Source organism: Haliotis cracherodii, unplaced genomic scaffold (assembly GCF_022045235.1).
Source record: "Haliotis cracherodii isolate W230 unplaced genomic scaffold, xgHalCrac1.p SCAF_1, whole genome shotgun sequence".
NCBI classification, from domain to species: domain Eukaryota; kingdom Metazoa; phylum Mollusca; class Gastropoda; order Lepetellida; family Haliotidae; genus Haliotis; species Haliotis cracherodii.
The window spans coordinates 71425483-71444319 of NW_027266264.1; the positions used below are offsets into that span (position 1 = coordinate 71425483).

General features: G+C 42.3%; 1 protein-coding gene across 1 annotated transcript; it reads right to left on the reverse strand.

The window, feature by feature from the left end:
• Positions 1-9642: 9642 nt before the first annotated feature.
• LOC139468236 (tRNA-uridine aminocarboxypropyltransferase 2-like) lies at positions 9643-15707 on the reverse strand. The gene is made up of 6 exons (XM_071250073.1): positions 15546-15707; positions 15361-15451; positions 15043-15137; positions 13745-13928; positions 13259-13387; positions 9643-10861 (listed from the first exon to the last, which is right to left on the reverse strand). The coding sequence occupies exons 1-6, from the start codon at positions 15698-15700 to the stop codon at positions 10691-10693; spliced, it is 825 nt and encodes a 274-aa protein (XP_071106174.1). The 5' UTR covers positions 15701-15707; the 3' UTR covers positions 9643-10690.
• Between the last annotated feature and the right edge of the window lie 3130 nt (positions 15708-18837).

Here is an 18837-nt window from a genome sequence, read left to right on the forward strand (position 1 = left end):
TATTTTAAAATGACAATTACCCCCGTGGTAAGTAGTTTCTGGCCTATATATACAATGTAAGTGACAGTTTGTCATGAAGTTGAAATAAAATTTGTGTATTTACATAAATGTATACTCGCAGTTTGGAATTAGGAAATAAAGAGAAGAAAGTAAGACTTTCATTGCAATGTTAATGCTAAGTACTAGCTTATGTCGCTGGAGAGAGAAAACGGACAGTTTCGACTGATCACTGGGAGGTAGGTGTCGTCTGCTAGCACACCTGGTTTCAATCGGAAGTGAGGTGTTGAGGTGAGGTGAAATGGGGTTTAAAGTCGCTTCCAAGATTATTGCACTTATATAGCGACGTGCATGTACGTGTGTGTGTTTGTGTGGCTGCTTGTACTAGTCCGGACTGATGCCGATTTATAGTGCTAACTCAGAGATACCATACCGCAGTTTAACATGAGTACCCCACTCAGACACAGTATACTGACTCCGAGCCGACCAGTCCTTGTTTTAGCCCCTTAATGCCGAGCGTCAGACAGGGTAACAACAAGTACCACCTTTTAACGTCTTTGGTATGACGCGGTCGGGGATCGAACCCCGAACCTTCCGCTCTCCGGGCGGACGCTCTACCTCTTAATCGGAAGTGTTATTATTGCGAAATACTGGAAAATCAGACATCGTGTGAAACCCACCCAAAGAATTAGGTGATAGTTAATTACGGTGCCTACACAATTTCCGAAGGACAGGTACGATGAAACTGTTACCACGTGACCTTACCACGTGGTATCTGTGATGTATCTCATGGCTTGTGGAATCCGGCCTTGACCGGCAACTCTTGCTCACTTTCCTCTACCGTACTGACCATTAAATAACCACAACTTATACTTCCGTTAATGTTGTTCTTGTGTATCGAATCTTGACGTGATCAAAACATTTCTAACAGAAAGCATCTATATTTGTCGGTTTCCTTGAACGAATGCAACAGAGCACAAGATTATCGAGTCTTGGCCGAATAAAGAAAATCAACCAACGCTCAGGTGAGTGAGTATGGTTTTACGCCGCTTTTAGCAATATTCCAGCAAAATCACAGCGGTGGACACAAGAAATGGGCTTCACACATTGTACCCATGTGGGGAGTCGAACCCAAAGATGAGTCACTCAAAAGAAAAGAAGGAATCAACGAAGGCCCCAGAATACAGCTGATGAACCTACCCTGTTATCAGTCGACACTAGAATTCTGAATATAACGCGACCTGTTCAGAAACGTTTTGACAAACTAGTGGAACCAGCCTAGTCTGTCTCCAAGACCCAAGAGAATGAAATAATACAGGTATCCAACTAACGTCCAGAATGATTGGGCAAGTCTATATAGCCCCAGCTCCGAAATTTAGGATTGATTTGGGCTCAATTTTTAAATAAGATAACGTTATTTCTGTGACGAAAGATAACGTCAGTCTAGCACTAGCCTGATTGGCCAGGAAATGAATAGGTTATCGAACCGAGTCAATAGTACCTAATATTTGTTCACAATAATGGTTTCGATTAGAAAAAGATAATATCATTATTTTTGACATGGATAAATATATGACGGACGATACAAAGTTCATAATTCAGCAGTGCTCATAGGATATTGCATAGCAACTCTGACACAATATTGTCGGAGACCTTAACTTAGGTAAAATGCATTTAAGTCTGTCATATGATTCTCAGTGACTAAAGAATTTTACTCTGGTGAAAATCTCAGAAAGTAAGTGAAAATCAAGTTATCTAACACTTAGAACCTATAGTTCTTCAACTACATAACTCTGTCCTGTTTAAACGTTAACTTTACAGTCAGTGCCTGTCACAACCCAGAGCTAGCCAATTTGGTCCAGATTGTCGATATTTCAAGGGAATACAATGCTAATATGTGTGTGATGGAAGCTAATTTCCTCTTATGATTATCTTCGGTTATGACACATATAATTTTGCATTGGTATGTTGTTATGTTGTCTTGACTTATAATGCAAATTTTAATATAGGATAGTAGTAATTTCCTTGACGGAGCACAGACTCTATATAGTGTAAAATACATCAACGACATTAGTATTTACTGTTAATACTTCATGAAGCAGTGTGTTAACTATTGATGAACGAGTGACATTGATAGCGACCTTGGACTTTAACATAAGTGACATATGTCGATAAAGACGCAAATAATTCATCAACCAATAAAATAATAAATTTTAATCTGGTAACCAGAAATGGATACTGCCATGATTCTATCATAGGTGGTGATCACTGGGGAAATGACAGAGAAAAAGGCAAACTGCCGGGCAAAAGTAAGTGTACATCCATGTTTGATTGTGGCTAAAAATGAAACAGACAAGAAATAGTTATAAGATGGTCATGCATTTGATACAGGTATTATAGTTGTGTTTTGGACCTCAAGTTTGCAGTGTTCCGGTGACTGTTTTCAGTCTAGTTTAAATTTTGAAAACGTTTTTTTTGGTCAAATCAATTTTCAGTTGTGTACTTTCTTTTGCCGGGCAGTCCATATTGAACAAGTCTCCATTAAAAACCCTACTGAAAGTTACTTTTTTATGCAGAGATGCAGAGGTCTTTTTGAGTTGGGTTCCGGATTCGTACCAAACCCTAAAATCATTTGTATCTGAACATTTTCCTTATAATTCCATGCTTGATGAATATTCAAAGACACATGTTAAATAGGTGTGCTCTCTTCGTGAAGATATCTTGATTTTTTTTTAGTTTTCGTTCTGCTTAGAAAATGAGCGAAACCTTGATAGGTAAAATTGTAATAATAGCAAAGGACACATGCAGACTTGGCCAACATCTCCACAATGTCACACAATGATATCTTGAATCAGTTCCCGAGGTCTGCTTCCGAAGAAGGGTTAAGTGACAGGTTGGCTTACACTTTCTCAATTCTTCGTGGACCCGTGAAGATCCGGGACAGAATAGGTCTTCAGCAACCCATACTTGCCGTAAGGGGCGACTTTGCTTGTCGTAAGAGACGATTAACGGGATCGGGTGGTCAGGCTCGCTGACTTGGTTGATGCATGTCATCGTATCACAATTTCGTGGATCGATGCTCATGATGTAAATCACTGGATTGTTTGCTCCAGTCTTAATTATTTACAGACCGCCGTCTTATAGCTGGAATATTGCTGAGAACGGCGTTAAACAGCAAACAAACAAAACAACAAAAAGACAACAATTCTTCGTGATTATGATTGAGATTACTCTTACATACTTGAAATACAAGATGAGGCTTTTCGGGAACACCTTATGTCCTCACTGGTTTTCAGTGATCGATTCATATCATGTTCACCGCTGTTCTGGTTTGGAACTGTTTTCGGCAAAAATCAAGACCTATTATTCTCTGGGGTTGACATGGTATATCTTACCTTCTCAAATCTTCGTAATGATGGTCACTCTTACTCTTGCTTCGAGATACCAACATGCCTCAAACATAACGATGGTATTCATGTGTGAAATGCATTCCACAACTGTAAGTACCATAGTGTTGCCGTTATGTTAGCAACTCCTCAATCCGATGATAACAAGTACCCCGACGGCTTGGAGCGTTGCTCATGCTATCAACCACTGTTATCTGGCCCAGGTTTGATTATTTACAGACCGTTGTTGTATATCCTGCTGGAATACCGCCGACCACTCCTGTTGAACAAAACGCCATATGCCTGAAAGTAAACATCAAGAATATACAATTCTATTTACGAAAATAGAAATCTGTCTTATATTTGAAGAAGCCTGCTAAAGATACAAAACAAGGAGATATGTGTATCTGCGCATGTTGCTCTAATAAGCTTCATCCTGAACTTAGCTTAACCCAATGTCAGAATACAGACAGTTCAAAATATTTGCTGACATCCTTCTCGTGTTATTGCAGCCATCAACAAGCACTGTATTAATCACACGCGGAGTCGTGTTTACATGAGCCCAGTGGTAAATATAGCTCATACGCTAACACAGATAACATAACTCATACTACTTGAATAAATATACACAATGTTTGTTTTCATTTGTCGTGCTGTCGACAGTGAAGGCAGTGTTTATACGAAGCTGACCGACTCCCCGATCGTGTTTATTTTTCCCCTAGATATGCGTAAGCGCATATTAATAAACATGATGTTTGTATTCGACATCATCGTCTAATGCAGCACAGATAAGTTGCGAATATTACTTCAGGGTTGTTTATAGACCAGAGAATCATCCATGGGATTTTCTAATCGCTGACTTTAGCTACGTGTTTTGTTGATATAAAGGTAGGCGGATATTAAAGCAGATCTTGATGAAGTCTTGTAGAGTCGTGGATGAGGGAGTTCTTCACCAAGACCCATGTTCAGATCGGCATTACCTCTTGCGGAATTCTATCGGAGGATAGGGTAAATATGTCTAAAAATCCGTTTATTTTATCTTGAGAATGAGTGAGCGTTCGTTTGTTGTTTGCCATCGCACTCTGCAATATGCCATCTATATGACGGCGGTCTGTAAATATTCGAATATGGACCAGACATTCCAGTGATTGATATCATTTAGCATCGATGCATTTCATTTGGGATACGACATGCGAAACCAAGTCAGTGAGCCTGGCCAACCGACCCCGTTAGTCACCTCTTACGACAACCATGGGTTGCTGAAGACCTAACCCGGATCTTCACGGGTCGAATGTTATGTCACGGTGTGTCGGCTTGATGTGGGAGGAAAGCCCGAAGTGATGCAGGTCTTGGATGTTTACCTCTTTGGTGAAACCCACGGGTATTACGCCGACAAACCTACAAACATTATGAGGGCGAATCTTGCAATCGAACCCACGATCAAATGTTTCAGGCACGCCTCAGGGACACATTAGGTCGCCCGTGACCCCTTTTTGGGAATAGGCCCTTAAATAATCTTTGTCTGGATCAGACAATCCAATGATCGATAATGTGAGCAACGTTCCACGCCGTCGGGGCATGTTGACATATCATCTTCCACGTCACCAAGCTTGACCACCCGATCCATCACGTCACCTCTTACGACCGGCATAGGTTGCTGGGGAGCAATTCTAACCCGGCATCCCCACGGGACATTATGACTGAACAATTTTCCTAAGTCAAATAGGGGAAGAAAGGGTCCCCTGTATTTCATGCTAAGCTACTACTAAAATGAGGATTGGGTGGCAGTGTGATATGGTCGATTGAGTTGGGTTTTACTCCGTTTTTAACAGTATTCCAGTTATATCACGGCCAGTCAGCTTGGTGTGGGAGGAAAGCCCGAAGTGATGCAGGTCTCAGACGTTTATCACGTGAAACTCACGAGCACGGGTATGGTGCTGACGAACCTAGAAACATAATCAGGGCTAACCGGGAACCCACAACCATAGGTTTCTTGTGTGCCAAAGGGACGCAGACGTGGACGCGCCTGAGACTGGGCCACCCTGGTACGGTTGATCGTGTATTATCGTACCCCTATGGCATGGATTGTTGCTCAGATTACTGGTTTGCTGTCCAGACTGACATGTGATGCAAACTACTGTACAAGCCTGGTTCTAAATTATAACCCCAGTGATTGTCCTTAAAGAAAAGAGAATACATCTCACAGGAAGCCGAGGCACCCGCCACCATTGGGTAACTCATGCTCCTTATTTCACCAGAACTTCTCATTGATTATGCTTTTGTATGTACGTTTAAATACAAGTTTTCCTTTTCCATGGCGCGAGATGTAATTGCTTATGGGCCATTAACATGGTGTTGGCAATTTATCAATAGATCTTTCACAAACATATAAGTGGAATTCTCAATCTAACTTGAGTAGATTCTACATAATATATATTCAGTGGAGTATAGATAGTCTTCCTGTGTTACTATTGCAGAAAAAGAACTCAAAAGCATTACTTCACATCTGCCCCACCACAGGCTAGGTCCGTGAGGGACAAAACAGCCGAGAAGCAGACGACAACTGCAGACGGGAAGTGTTTCGGGTGAGGAATACGGATAGCCTTGTCCAAATAATCAAAGGGAACTCGAATGCATAACCTACCATTGCAACACATAAACTTATTCCTTTTCGGGAAAATGAATATCTATTTTATTGGAATGGGATGTCAAATTACCAGGACGTATAGAAGCCTCTGGCGTTTCTCAAGCATACGAATCTTCAGAAGTCCGTCTGCAGTATATTCCTCCCGAGGCGATCAAAACCACGAATGCGACACGAATACGAATGGTACTGTTAACGTTCAGGCAAGATTCCAGATGGAACGGATTTGTCTCCATACCCGCTGGTCTGTGCATAAATACGGGACAGTATACGAAGACGTCCTGCTTATTGCACTACGACGATCACGGGCCAGTCATCTGATTGAATGCAGTACGGATGGTGATATGCAGACCCTTCTCCCAGAGAGAATAAATGTCTTCATTTCCCAAGAGGAATGTTGGGATGATCCAGGGACACATCGTCAGAAAGTTGGACGATACATCGATTCAATTCACATCTCATCAACACGTTTGATAGCGGAGAAATGTCTGTGGTATCTTCAATGTGTTGTTGCGATCACCCAGGACACGTAATTGGTTAGAGCGATAAGTAATCCACGAGCCACAAACCACAATCAAAGCGAGGACTGTGGACAAGCTGAAAACAGTGCCACACTCCAAAGACGTGTTTCAGTCCTTTGCCGGACTCCTCTTTTTGAGTGTGTGAGTGAATGAGTTGGGTTTTACGCCACTTTATTACAGTATTCCAGTTATATCACGGCGTGTCAGCTTAATGTGGGAGGATAGTCCGAAGTGATGCAGGTCTCAGACGCTTACCACTTCGGTGAAACCAACGAGCACGGGTACGGTGCTGACAAACCTAGAAACATAATCGGGGCGATCCGGAATTCGAACCCACAATCACAGGTTTCTGGCGTGGCCAAGGCACGCAACTCTGCACAGGGAATCGCAGCGCCTTAGACGACTTGGCCACCCGATCCCGTTAATCGCCTCTTACGACAAGCATAGTCGCCTTTTACGGCAAGCATGGGTTGCTGAAGACCTATTCTACCCCGGATCTTCACGGGTCATTCTCCTTGTATAACTAGACGTTAAATACCAGCAGGGCTGGCTGTACCAATGATCATACTTCATGGGCATCTTGTCTTGAATTGTATAGGTTGGTTCCATTTCAGCACAATACAATATTTCTATACCATTGCTACATTTCTACGTAGCAATGCCAAATTACATCGATTGATGCTAAGGACGTCAATCACTGCATTGTCTGAGCCAGACTTGATTATTTACAGACCGCCATCATATAGCTGAAATAATGGTGAGTGTGGTGTTAAACAACAAACAGACATAGCAATGCCTTAATGATGTATACTGACCAACAGTTTTGAAGCCCATGATCTTTGCATTTGAAAGTATGATATAGATTGAAGACGACTGGGGGACGACGTGTCTGCACAAAGTTCAGGTCATATTTGCTTATTTGCAAATGTTTTAGTAGGCGAAGTTAATAAAATTGACAAAAACAAAGTTTTGTTGTTTTGTGACATCTTTACCTCATCAACTAAGAACTGATTCCCCACATACACTCACAAGTTTGCACATACACTCACAACCCTGCACATACACTCACAACCCTGCACATACACTCACAACCCTGCACATACACTCACAACCCTGCACATACACTCACAACCCTGCACATACACTCACAACCCTGCACATACACTCACAACCCTGCACATACACTCACAACCCTGCACATACACCCACAACCCCCCACATACACCCACAACCCTGCACATACACCCACAACCCTGCACATACACCCACAACCCCCCACATACACTCACAACCCTGCACATACACCCACAACCCCCCACATACACTCACAACCCTGCACATACACTCACAACCCTGCACATACACCCACAACCCTGCACATACACTCACAACCCCCACATACACTCACAACCCTGCACATACACCCACAACCCTGCACATACACTCACAACCCTGCACATACACCCACAACCCCCCACATACACCCACAACCCTGCACATACACCCACAACCCTGCACATACACCCACAACCCCCCACATACACTCACAACCCTGCACATACACCCACAACCCCCAACATACACTCACAACCCTGCACATACACTCACAACCCTGCACATACACTCACAACCCCGACATACACTCACAACCCTGCACATACACCCACAACCCTGCACATACACTCACAACCCCGACATACACTCACAACCCTGCACATACACCCACAACCCCCCACATACACCCACAACCCTGCACATACACTCACAACCCCCCACATACACTCACAACCCTGCACCTACACCCACAACCCCCCACATACACTCACAACCCTGCACATACACCCACAACCCTGCACATACACCCACAACCCCCCACATACACCCACAACCCTGCACATACACTCACAACCCCCCACATACACCCACAACCCTGCACATACACTCACAACCCCCCACATACACTCACAACCCTGCACATACACCCACAACCCTGCACATACACCCACAACCCCCCACATACACTCACAACCCTGCACATACACCCACAACCCCCAACATACACTCACAACCCTGCACATACACTCACAACCCTGCACATACACCCACAACCCCCAACATACACTCACAACCCTGCACATACACCCACAACCCTGCACATACACTCACAACCCCGACATACACTCACAACCCTGCACATACACCCACAACCCCCCACATACACCCACAACCCTGCACATACACTCACAACCCCCCACATACACTCACAACCCTGCACCTACACCCACAACCCTGCACATACACTCACAACCCTGTACATACACTCACAACCCCCCACATACACTCACAACCCTGCACATACACCCACAACCCTGCACATACACCCACAACCCCCCACATACACCCACAACCCCCCACATACACTCACAACCCTGCACATACACTCACAACCCTGCACATACACTCACAACCCCCCACATACACTCACAACCCTGCACATACACCCACAACCCCCCACATACACCCACAACCCTGCACATACACTCACAACCCCCCACATACACTCACAACCCTGCACATACACTCACAACCCTGCACATACACTCACAACCCCCCACATACACTCACAACCCTGCACATACACTCACAACCCTGCACATACACTCACAACCCTGCACATACACTCACAACCCTGCACATACACTCACAACCCCCCACATACACTCACAACCCTGCACATACACTCACAACCCTGCACATACACTCACAACCCCCCACATACACTTACAACCCTGCACATACACTCACAACCCTGCACATACACCCACAACCCTGCACATACACTCACAACCCTGCACATACACTCACAACCCTGCACATACACTCACAACCCCCCACATACACTCACAACCCTGCACATACACTCACAACCCTGCACATACACCCATAACCCCCCACATACACTCACAACCCTGCACATACACTCACAACCCTGCACATACACTCACAACCCTGCACATACACTCACAACCCTGCACATACACTCACAACCCCCCACATACACCCACAACCCTGCACATAAATCCACAACCCGGCACATACACTCACAACCCCCACATACACTCACAACCCTGCACATACACTCACAACCCTGCACAAGCACAATTACTACTGATCAGATGAAACCAGTCCCACACATTGCCTGAAACCAATAATGATAGTATTTACTATCCAGGATGTCAGACAATATATTTGACAAATCTAGAATCTGGATAATACTATTAGTTGTTTTTTTCATATAGGATTTACAGGAAACATTTATCAGTAGAAATTGAAAAATAAACTTATAAAAACAGTACTGTACAATAAATGTTCCTGCAATTTGTTACCAGGTCATTACTTTGTTCAAAATTGTTTTCATCGACACATGATAAAGTAAAACACAGCACAGATTTTCATCACAACACAGTTCTTGTTTGAAGCTCATATAAAGGATTGTAAAAGCACCTGTAAACTTGGCCACAGAATAATTCAAAATCCACACTTTGCCTTATTCACCATCCCACTCCTAAATATCAAAACACCTTGTAGAACCAAGCCAAGTGTTGTGAATCTTGTCCAGGCCGCATACAGCTTGAAAAGTCCTACGTTTGTCCCGTGGCAGTTGTTTTACTCTTCCTCATTGGTTCTCTACCAGACACATTCATCTCAACACAAACTCCTTACCAACATTTATTTTTCGTTTAATACCGCACTCAGCAATATTCCATCTATATGACGGTGGTCTGTAAATAATCGAGTCTGGACCAGACAATCCAGTGATTGACATCATGTGCATCGATTCACGCAATTTGGATACGATGACATGCCTCCACCAAGTCAGAGAGCCTGACCACCTGATCCCGTTAGTCGCCTCTTACGACAAGCATGGGTTGCTGAAGACCTATTCCAACCCAGATCTTCACGGATAGGATGGTCCATACACATATTGTTTGTGATGACCTTTGAACTGAAAATGTCCAAAATTTAACCCAAGGATTCCACAAAATTTTCCATCTTCCATCTTCACATGCAGCACCTCGGAGTGCCTGTGTCTACGTAGTCCATATTTGGTTTCTTCCGTCCCACTGATCGGACTCTCTGTGTTATGAGTAGGTCTCCTTCTCTTGTTTTCTTTTTTCTAACCGTTTCTTTACCGATTTTGGCAGTTCCTTACTCCACAGACCATTCTCGATCTTGAACTCCCTGCTCTGGTGCTGCACGGCGCCATGCTGGATCTGGAAGTCACACAGCGCCACAAGGGGGCGTGTCAGCGGCTGAAACATACATGACATAGTGAGTGAGTTAGTGAGTTGGGTTGTACGCCGCTTTTAACAGTGTTCCATTAATATCACGCCATGTCAGCTTAACGGGGGAGGAAATCCCGAAGTGATGCAGCTCTCAGACATTTACCACTTCGGTGAAACACATGAGCATGGGTGTAGTGCTGACAAACCTAGAAACATAATCGGGGCGAACCGGGATTCGAACCCACAATCATAGGTTTCTGACATGCCCAAGGAGCACAACTCTGCACAACGACTGGGCCATCTGTGCCCCTGATATAGCACTGGAAAAAACAGGGAACAGTTGTAAAGAAATATTCCGATACCTTAACATAATGTACAACACCCGTAGCACTATGGTTGCTTTGAGGAATGGAGTCCTGAGCCTCATTCCATAAAGTGATCTTAGTGCAAGATGATCACAACTCTCATACTTTAACACAGATGTATATCATTCTTAGTGCTAACATCACTCCGTGGAAAGGAGCCTGGAGATAGTATGAGTATGGTTTTATCTCACGTTTGGCAAATTTGACAATATCATGGGGGTCATGTGTGTATCAAACATATCATCATACCTCAGTGGCGTGAACAGTTCCTCATGTCACTGGTTTGCCGAGCCAGACAGGCCTAGTATAGCTGGATCTCTATATCATTTAGTGCAAGACACTGCAAAAGCCTGGATCTAAATTATAACCAAGGTGAAACGGAAATTCGAACCCTAGGCACTGTGCTTTAAGATAAGGAATATAACTTCTCACAGGCAGTTGAAATCCTACACCACTGGGACACCCTTGCTCCTAATTTTGCCAGAACTTTTCACTGCTTGTCATTTCAGATATACGATCATTAAAAGTGACCCCTTGTCCCGGTGAGCACTTTAACTGCCAGGGGCCATTAACAGAATGTGGGCACCGATGACAATTTATCAATGATCAAATATGTAGGGTAAATTCTGAACTTGAGTAGAATCTGTTGTCTATATTCAGTGGAATGGGTTTCAAATATATAAACTGATATGGGAGAATTAAAACAGGGTCATCAGTGTGGTGTGCAAACACTTCAATCACTGGGCTACTCCAAGGCAAACGTTTAACTTAGATCTTACTGGAGAACACAGGGGCTTGTATACTATCCTTTCATATATGGGGCGGTCGGGTGGCCTAGTGGTTAAAGCGTTCGCTCGTCACGCCGAAGACCTGGGTTCGATTCCCGACATGGGTACAATGTGTGAAGCCCATTTCTGGTGTACCCGCCAGATATTGTTGGAATATTGCTAAAAGCAGCGTAAAATCATACTCACTCATAAAGTATACTGACACTGGGTGTGACCATATATCTTGTAGCTGCTCTTTTTTTTGCATTACAAGCCCCTGTGCTAGAGAATTGATATTCATGACTTCAGACACTCCATTATTTTGTGTCAGATTCACATTTAATCCACTTTACATGCTAGTAGTTACAAACTATCATGACTACTTGGACACACAAACACTAGGCATGCTAAGTAACCTGAATATTACAAATTGTTAATAAAACCACAGTCCAAGAAATATAAATTGTCTGAACCTGGCAAACCAGTGACTGAAAGCATGAGCACCCATGCCATCAGATCACTATGACACAATCTACCGATGCATGGAGCCTGACCACCTGATCCCCTTTAGTTGGGTCTTACCACAAACATGGCACACTGGGGACCTAGTCTCCCCCAGAATACAAATAAGGTCACCAAAAAAGCTTGAGTATGGGATTCGAACACTACACTCTTTATAAGAAGGATCTTTTCAACATTTTTAATGCTACAGCAATCAATCAGCAGTAAAGCAGTCATTGTCATAAACGTTTGAGCCCATTTGACCGAACTTGGCTCTTAGCATCAATTTCAGTAGAGCTAAGTGTTATTATCTATTATTAGCTTATAAGGCAACCTCTTTCAAAGTATATTTATATCTACCAGTGATTTAATCGTTGAATATTTGTTTGTTTTAACCTCTGGCTAAACGTGCAACAATCGCCTGTAACTTGGGGAAAGGTGTAAATCCTGCTGGGGAACCATGCAGGTAGCAGAGGTACTGTACCCCTTGCTGGCGATCTATAGCGCCATTTATATGTCATGTCGTACCCCAATAATCAGATATTTTTAATGTTCTACAACTAGTTTTAAGTCAGTCTGTGATATATTGCTAGTTATAATACTGTCTTTCGTTTAGTTTTTATAAATATTGTATACCTTGTTCAAGTCACATGGCTGAAATATTACCAATGTGACTTTAATTAAACTCACTCACTCACTATTATTAGCCGTGCTCACTAGGTCGAACTGTACAATACACGACTCAGGCTTCGGACTAGTGGCTACTGTCAGTGTAAGTAAAGGGGAAGTACCTCTACTATTTCGGGTCTGTTTTCCAGGACTGAGATGGCGACAGCTCCAGACTCCAGCGTGGACAGGGCGCCATCGGTCGGCTGAGTTCGGATCACGTACTTACTCTTCTCCTGATGGTTGATTTGTACCTGCATATGAATTTAAGATGTACATATATATATATCAGTGAACTACAGCTGTAGCTGCATATTTGGGGAAACAAGTTCATAATCTAGTTTCTTAAATATACAAAAACAACTGACAATAAACATATCTTTACAACATCATGTTTGGAAAGTGTGAGTGAGTGAGTGATTGAGTTTGGTTTTACGCCGCTTTAAGCAATATTCCAGCAATATCACGGTGGGGGACACCAGAAATGGGCTTCACACAGTGTACCCATGTTGGGATTCGAACCCGGGTCTTCGGAGTGACGAGCGAACGCTTTAACCACTAGGCTACCCGACCGCCCTTGTTTGGAAAGAAGATGGTTTCCATGGTGATACCTTCTTTGGCAACTGAATGACATGGTTCTGGCAATAAAGTCCTTTCGCTTGGGCCCACGTTCCGTCCAGCAGAACCAGGTTGTAGGCGATGTCAGTGGGAACATCGGAGATGTCAATAGCATCAGGGCCGGGATACAGTACCAGCGTGTTGGGAGCCTGCAGGACTCTCATCAACTCGGGGAACCTGCCAAGAATATATATACATGTATATATATATAGATGTTAATTTCTGAAGTTGTATAAGAGCAAAATTACCAACAAATTGGGAACAAATGTCAATTTTAAGTTTTAAATGAAGATTAAATATCTTCTCCAGAATTGATATTACAGAAACAGAGAGCTCCAGATAAGCTTTGGTGTTGTGGGTATTTTACCCATGCATTTTAAAATCATTGGCTATCAGTAATTCTATCTGGGTATTCAAATTTCTGTTACCCACTAGTTTTTGCACATGTGCGTATTTAAGTTAAATATTAAAAAACACTATTCATCTAGTCCCTGCAAACTGGTGTCGTGTAGGTTCGAGAGCTTTATAGGACTCAAAAATACCACGATAATTCCACAAGAAAGTGTGATGGCAACTGATCATGATGTAACTGTCATCGTGGAGTTTGGCAAGGTTGACGGAATGCCTGTTTATAATTTCAAAATAAGTTGCTGATTTGCTAATCGAATACGCAGGCTTACTTCACAATATTTTGATGATATGCACAAGTTTTATTTTTGTAGCGTATCTGTAATGTTCGTTGCGTATTTGATACGCTTGGATTATATTTTACTGCATCTTTCTGCATTTCTGATGCGTATTTTACGCAGATACACAGCTTATCTGGAGCTCTGGAAACATAAGATCCAGGCCCATATATCTTAAACTGAAAACCTTCGTCAAAAAACTGTTTCAATGACCTACAAGCAAATAGCCCACAGTTCATTTCAAACAAGCTATGTAGCGGTTAAGGAACCATGGGAGCATAACAAGATCCTAGGGGAAAACCCTGTGTTTTTGCCTTTAACCCTGATTTTGATATCTGAATCTCTAACAAGACTTTGCCTTTAGCCCTGTACTTTTGTATAAATGAAACTGCCATTATTAGTATCACCAATGTTTCAGTTTCAAAGGCATTTCACAAATCTCTGCGAGGTTAACTGATCTAAAACTGGTACACTATATGACCGAATCAATCATGTTGACATCTAACATGACAGTTGTCCCTTACTATTGGTAACCATAGTAACTAATGACGAAGTGCATATTGAGGCAAGATTAAGTTACTATACAAATCACAATGATTTCTTACTTATGTTTAGGAAATCTCTTTCCCTTGTAAACATGACAAGTACCTTCCTTCAAGCCATTACAGAGCATGGGGGCCGTTTTTAGACATCTGGACTCCTGAAAATACAATATTGATACAGAAAGGAATTAACTATACATATTAAAAAGAGAAGCTAAAATATAGTATTTAAACAAAACAATAGGATACGTGTAAAGATATGATTAAACTGACATTTACTGTATTAATCAAAATAATATACACACAAATTAACATGCACAATCATGACAACTGTGCAATACTATAGCATTCACGTATATTCTATCACGTGCTAACAGCTACCTCAAATGGATGTTGGAGAATATAAACGCTTGTCTTTATCTCCAGTCGTTCGTGTGGCAGGTAGGGACACCAACAAACTCTCAGGGGACGCCTTTAAACAGAAAAGCACATTACATCAGCCAGTCAGTGAGTGCGCGAAAACTGTATGAGCTCAATGGTCAATGTTTACACCACAACACACCGACCTGCAACGTGGACATAGGCTTCTCCGCGAGTTGATTGCTCCGTCGTTTTTTGTTTCGTTGGCGAAGTCAAACAATTGATCCATGAAACTTTCCTCGGATGGTTCCTTGACGCTCAAAGCGTATGCCATGTCCGTGTGTTCTTCCTCTGCACCCATCGTTTTGTCAAGCTCCTCACAGCGTAGTGTAAGGGAGAGAACTCCATTTTACTACAAACTCTCGACATACCACTAAAACTCGATGAAGCCAATAAAAAATAAGTTAATTTAGTTTGGGATATGGGAATGTTTGGAACCTACTTACTTTTTCGACTGCCATTGATGTTTATGAAGTATCTCATGACAAATAATACGATCTCTTCATTTCATGTTTATTAGAAATGATTATCTCGCAATGTAAACCCTTTAAATCACTAGCGCGACTTGTAATGTAGTACATAATATTTACTGAACATTTGACACGAGCGCAGGGGAACCGCTTGAATAGAATAATATTAGATATTAATGTTATTTCATTATCGGGGACATTTGGAAATTAAGTGTTGCCTTAAACCGATAATAACTCAGTTTAAACATGTCACTAATCATAAAGACTGGAGACGAGCACTAGCTCGAGCGCAGTCCCCCTTTTTAAAGATCATAAAATATTGGGGATACAATTTTTTTGATAAAATATATTTGAAAAAGTGAGTGAGTGCGTGCGTGCGTGCGTGCGTGCGTGCGTGCGTGCGTGCGTGCGTGCGTGCGTGAGTGAACGAGTGAGCGAGCAAGAAAGTAAGTAAAAAATAAATAATAACAACAACAACAACAAAGAGGAAGAAGAAGTAGCTGTGAGCCTATGCTGTTCATGAACATATCCGCAATTCATGGGCTGAACGTGTCACATCTCATGACCTGCATGATGGATTATGTTTACATAAGCAAAAAGTTTCATTAATATAAATCACGAATTTATTCACATTATTCACGGTTGTAAGATCACGGATTGACAATGTGCTACAAATCAAAGATAATTGAGGTCTGTTTCCAATTAGTTTCACTAAAATGGAATTCTAACTGTGTTAATAGATATTACATGTATAATCATTTACTGAAGAAAGAAAAATTGATTGTGTGCAATCGTATCCTGGCGATTTGGATCGTTGCTCATGCTGTCAAACACTGGTTTATCTGGTCCAGATGAGTCCTGTTAACCACAGGCGACCATGATATTTCGTCGGATCATGTGTTCTCAGACATCATAGTCTTCGGACAGCCGTGTTTATCGCGAGTACACGCGCTATAACGGGAAGTGTAGCATCAAACATACATTGTAATTACTCAGATGGTGGCTTGTTTTTCGTTGAAAGTTTTTTATTAAAGTGAATGAGATGTTTTACGGTTGTTCATGAGATTAGAAAGAAAACTATGATTTTTTTCTGAAGCGTCCGAAAACCCATAACACGGGGATACTAAATATGTAATACTGCTGATCGCTACGTAAAATATGTTCATCTATTCACTCAAGGAGATGCTGAACATGATGAGGGATCACAGGCACAACTGTGTGAAAATCTGAATTGTATGTTTTTATTGGGAAACGTTTGACGGAGCGAAAAATTGGTTGTTTTCACTCAGATCTGAGCAGATTTTCACAAAACTGGCTCATGATATTTTTCTCTCTCGATTATCTGCCAATCGTTATACCTTCCATGAACAAACAACACCACATTGTTTTATATACATTTAAGGCACTGCAAATCCGTTATTGAAACTGACTGAAAAAGAAAGTATACACTTGAAAATTGGATTTGACCAAACTAGTACAAAGGTAATCAAAACGTTACTAGACTGAAAACAGTCATCAAATACATCACCATCGAATAACCATTTCTTGTTGGTTTCATTTTTAGCCACCATCAAATATGGGTGTATACTTTCTTTTGCCCGGCAGTTTACAATACACAGAAAGAGATAATGAGTTACCAAGCTATTGGACAAACATTAAGCATCGAGTAAATATAAGTAGGGAGATGGAAGCTCGCACACGACAGGTTTTCGAGATGGGTGAATATAGAAATTTGTATGGTGTTTGTGTAGCGGCCATAAAATTTCCGAGTCCCGCAAGCTGACAAGGTAAGGATGTCATCTGTGCTCAGCCCCACGTTGGGCGCCAATGTAGCGGCCATAAAATTTCCGAGTCCCGTGATGGGATTCGAACCACGGACCTTCTGGTAACAGGTCGGACGCCTTGTCCACATGACCAAAGAGGTTTACCCCGTCAGCAAGCTGACAAGGTAAGGATGTCATCTGTGGGATGACTCCACGCCCTGCTACATTTGCATTGACTTATTAATTTCGAAGCGATTAAGCATGCGGGTATACGATAATTGGGTGACGGTTTCAGAAGCAGAGAGGAACAGCGTCCTGGTTGCATTAGTGTGCAGTTGTATACTTCACACATATTTGGCTACAGGTTTCGTGATGGAACTGATGGATACTCGCATCTAACCTTGGACCCTCGCCACCGTACGGACACTCCTCGCATAAGTTCACTTGGAGTTACTCCTCTGTGAGGGCTCTAAGACGGGAGCCCGGAACACATTCCTTCTTGTCAGAGCCGGCAATTGAGGGTCAGGATCGACATGTGGATGACAGGGCGCCATTGCTTCCCGAAAGGGATGATTGCCTCAGACTCGACTATTTATGCTACAGTGATATAGCTGGAACATTGCTAACTGCGAAGAAAGACCTGGTCGAGTTAACGGGTAGTATATACAAATGTAACTACATGTACAATCGATGCTCATGATGTCAATCACTGGATTGTCTGGTCCAGACTCGATTACTTACAGACCGCCGTCATATAGCTGGAATATTGCTGAGTGCGGCGTAAAACAACAAAAACAAAAAAATGTTCAAATCCATGTATATGTAAATTTAGATTACATTCCAAAAACAGAGATATACGAATAACATATGCGTTATATAGTACCATTATAATCTACACATGTGCTTAAAAGCTTTACCCCGGTTGTGAGGCAAATAAGTGTTCACGTGTCATAAGCCCAATCAATTGAAAAAAATATTGTCTTATTCCCACGTGTCATCTATTCAACTATCATTTCCCGAATGGAACCCAGAAACCATTTGCATGATAGTGTGCTTCTCTGTCTGATTACTGTAATACAACATGAGAAATAACATTGCTGAAATTCAATATACGTGTGTTCAATATTGGCTTTAGGGAAACGTCTCCGGAGGACAAATTCAAATACATTCCCTTCCTCAATAAGTGTTTTTATCTGCTATCAGAC

What these genes read in the sequence shown, in the direction of transcription:
- LOC139468236 (XM_071250073.1), bottom strand. Translation starts at nt 15,700, where the DNA reads ATGGGTGCAGAGGAAGAACACACGGACATGGCATACGCTTTGAGCGTC. An exon ending in TTCTCCAACATCCATTTGAG is followed by an intron (nt 15,138 to 15,360) that starts GTAGCTGTTAGC and finishes TTGTATTTTCAG; the next exon opens with GAGTCCAGATGTCTAAAAAC. An exon ending in ACAGACCCGAAATAGTAGAG is followed by an intron (nt 10,862 to 13,258) that starts GTACTTCCCCTT and finishes TGTATGTTTCAG; the next exon opens with CCGCTGACACGCCCCCTTGT.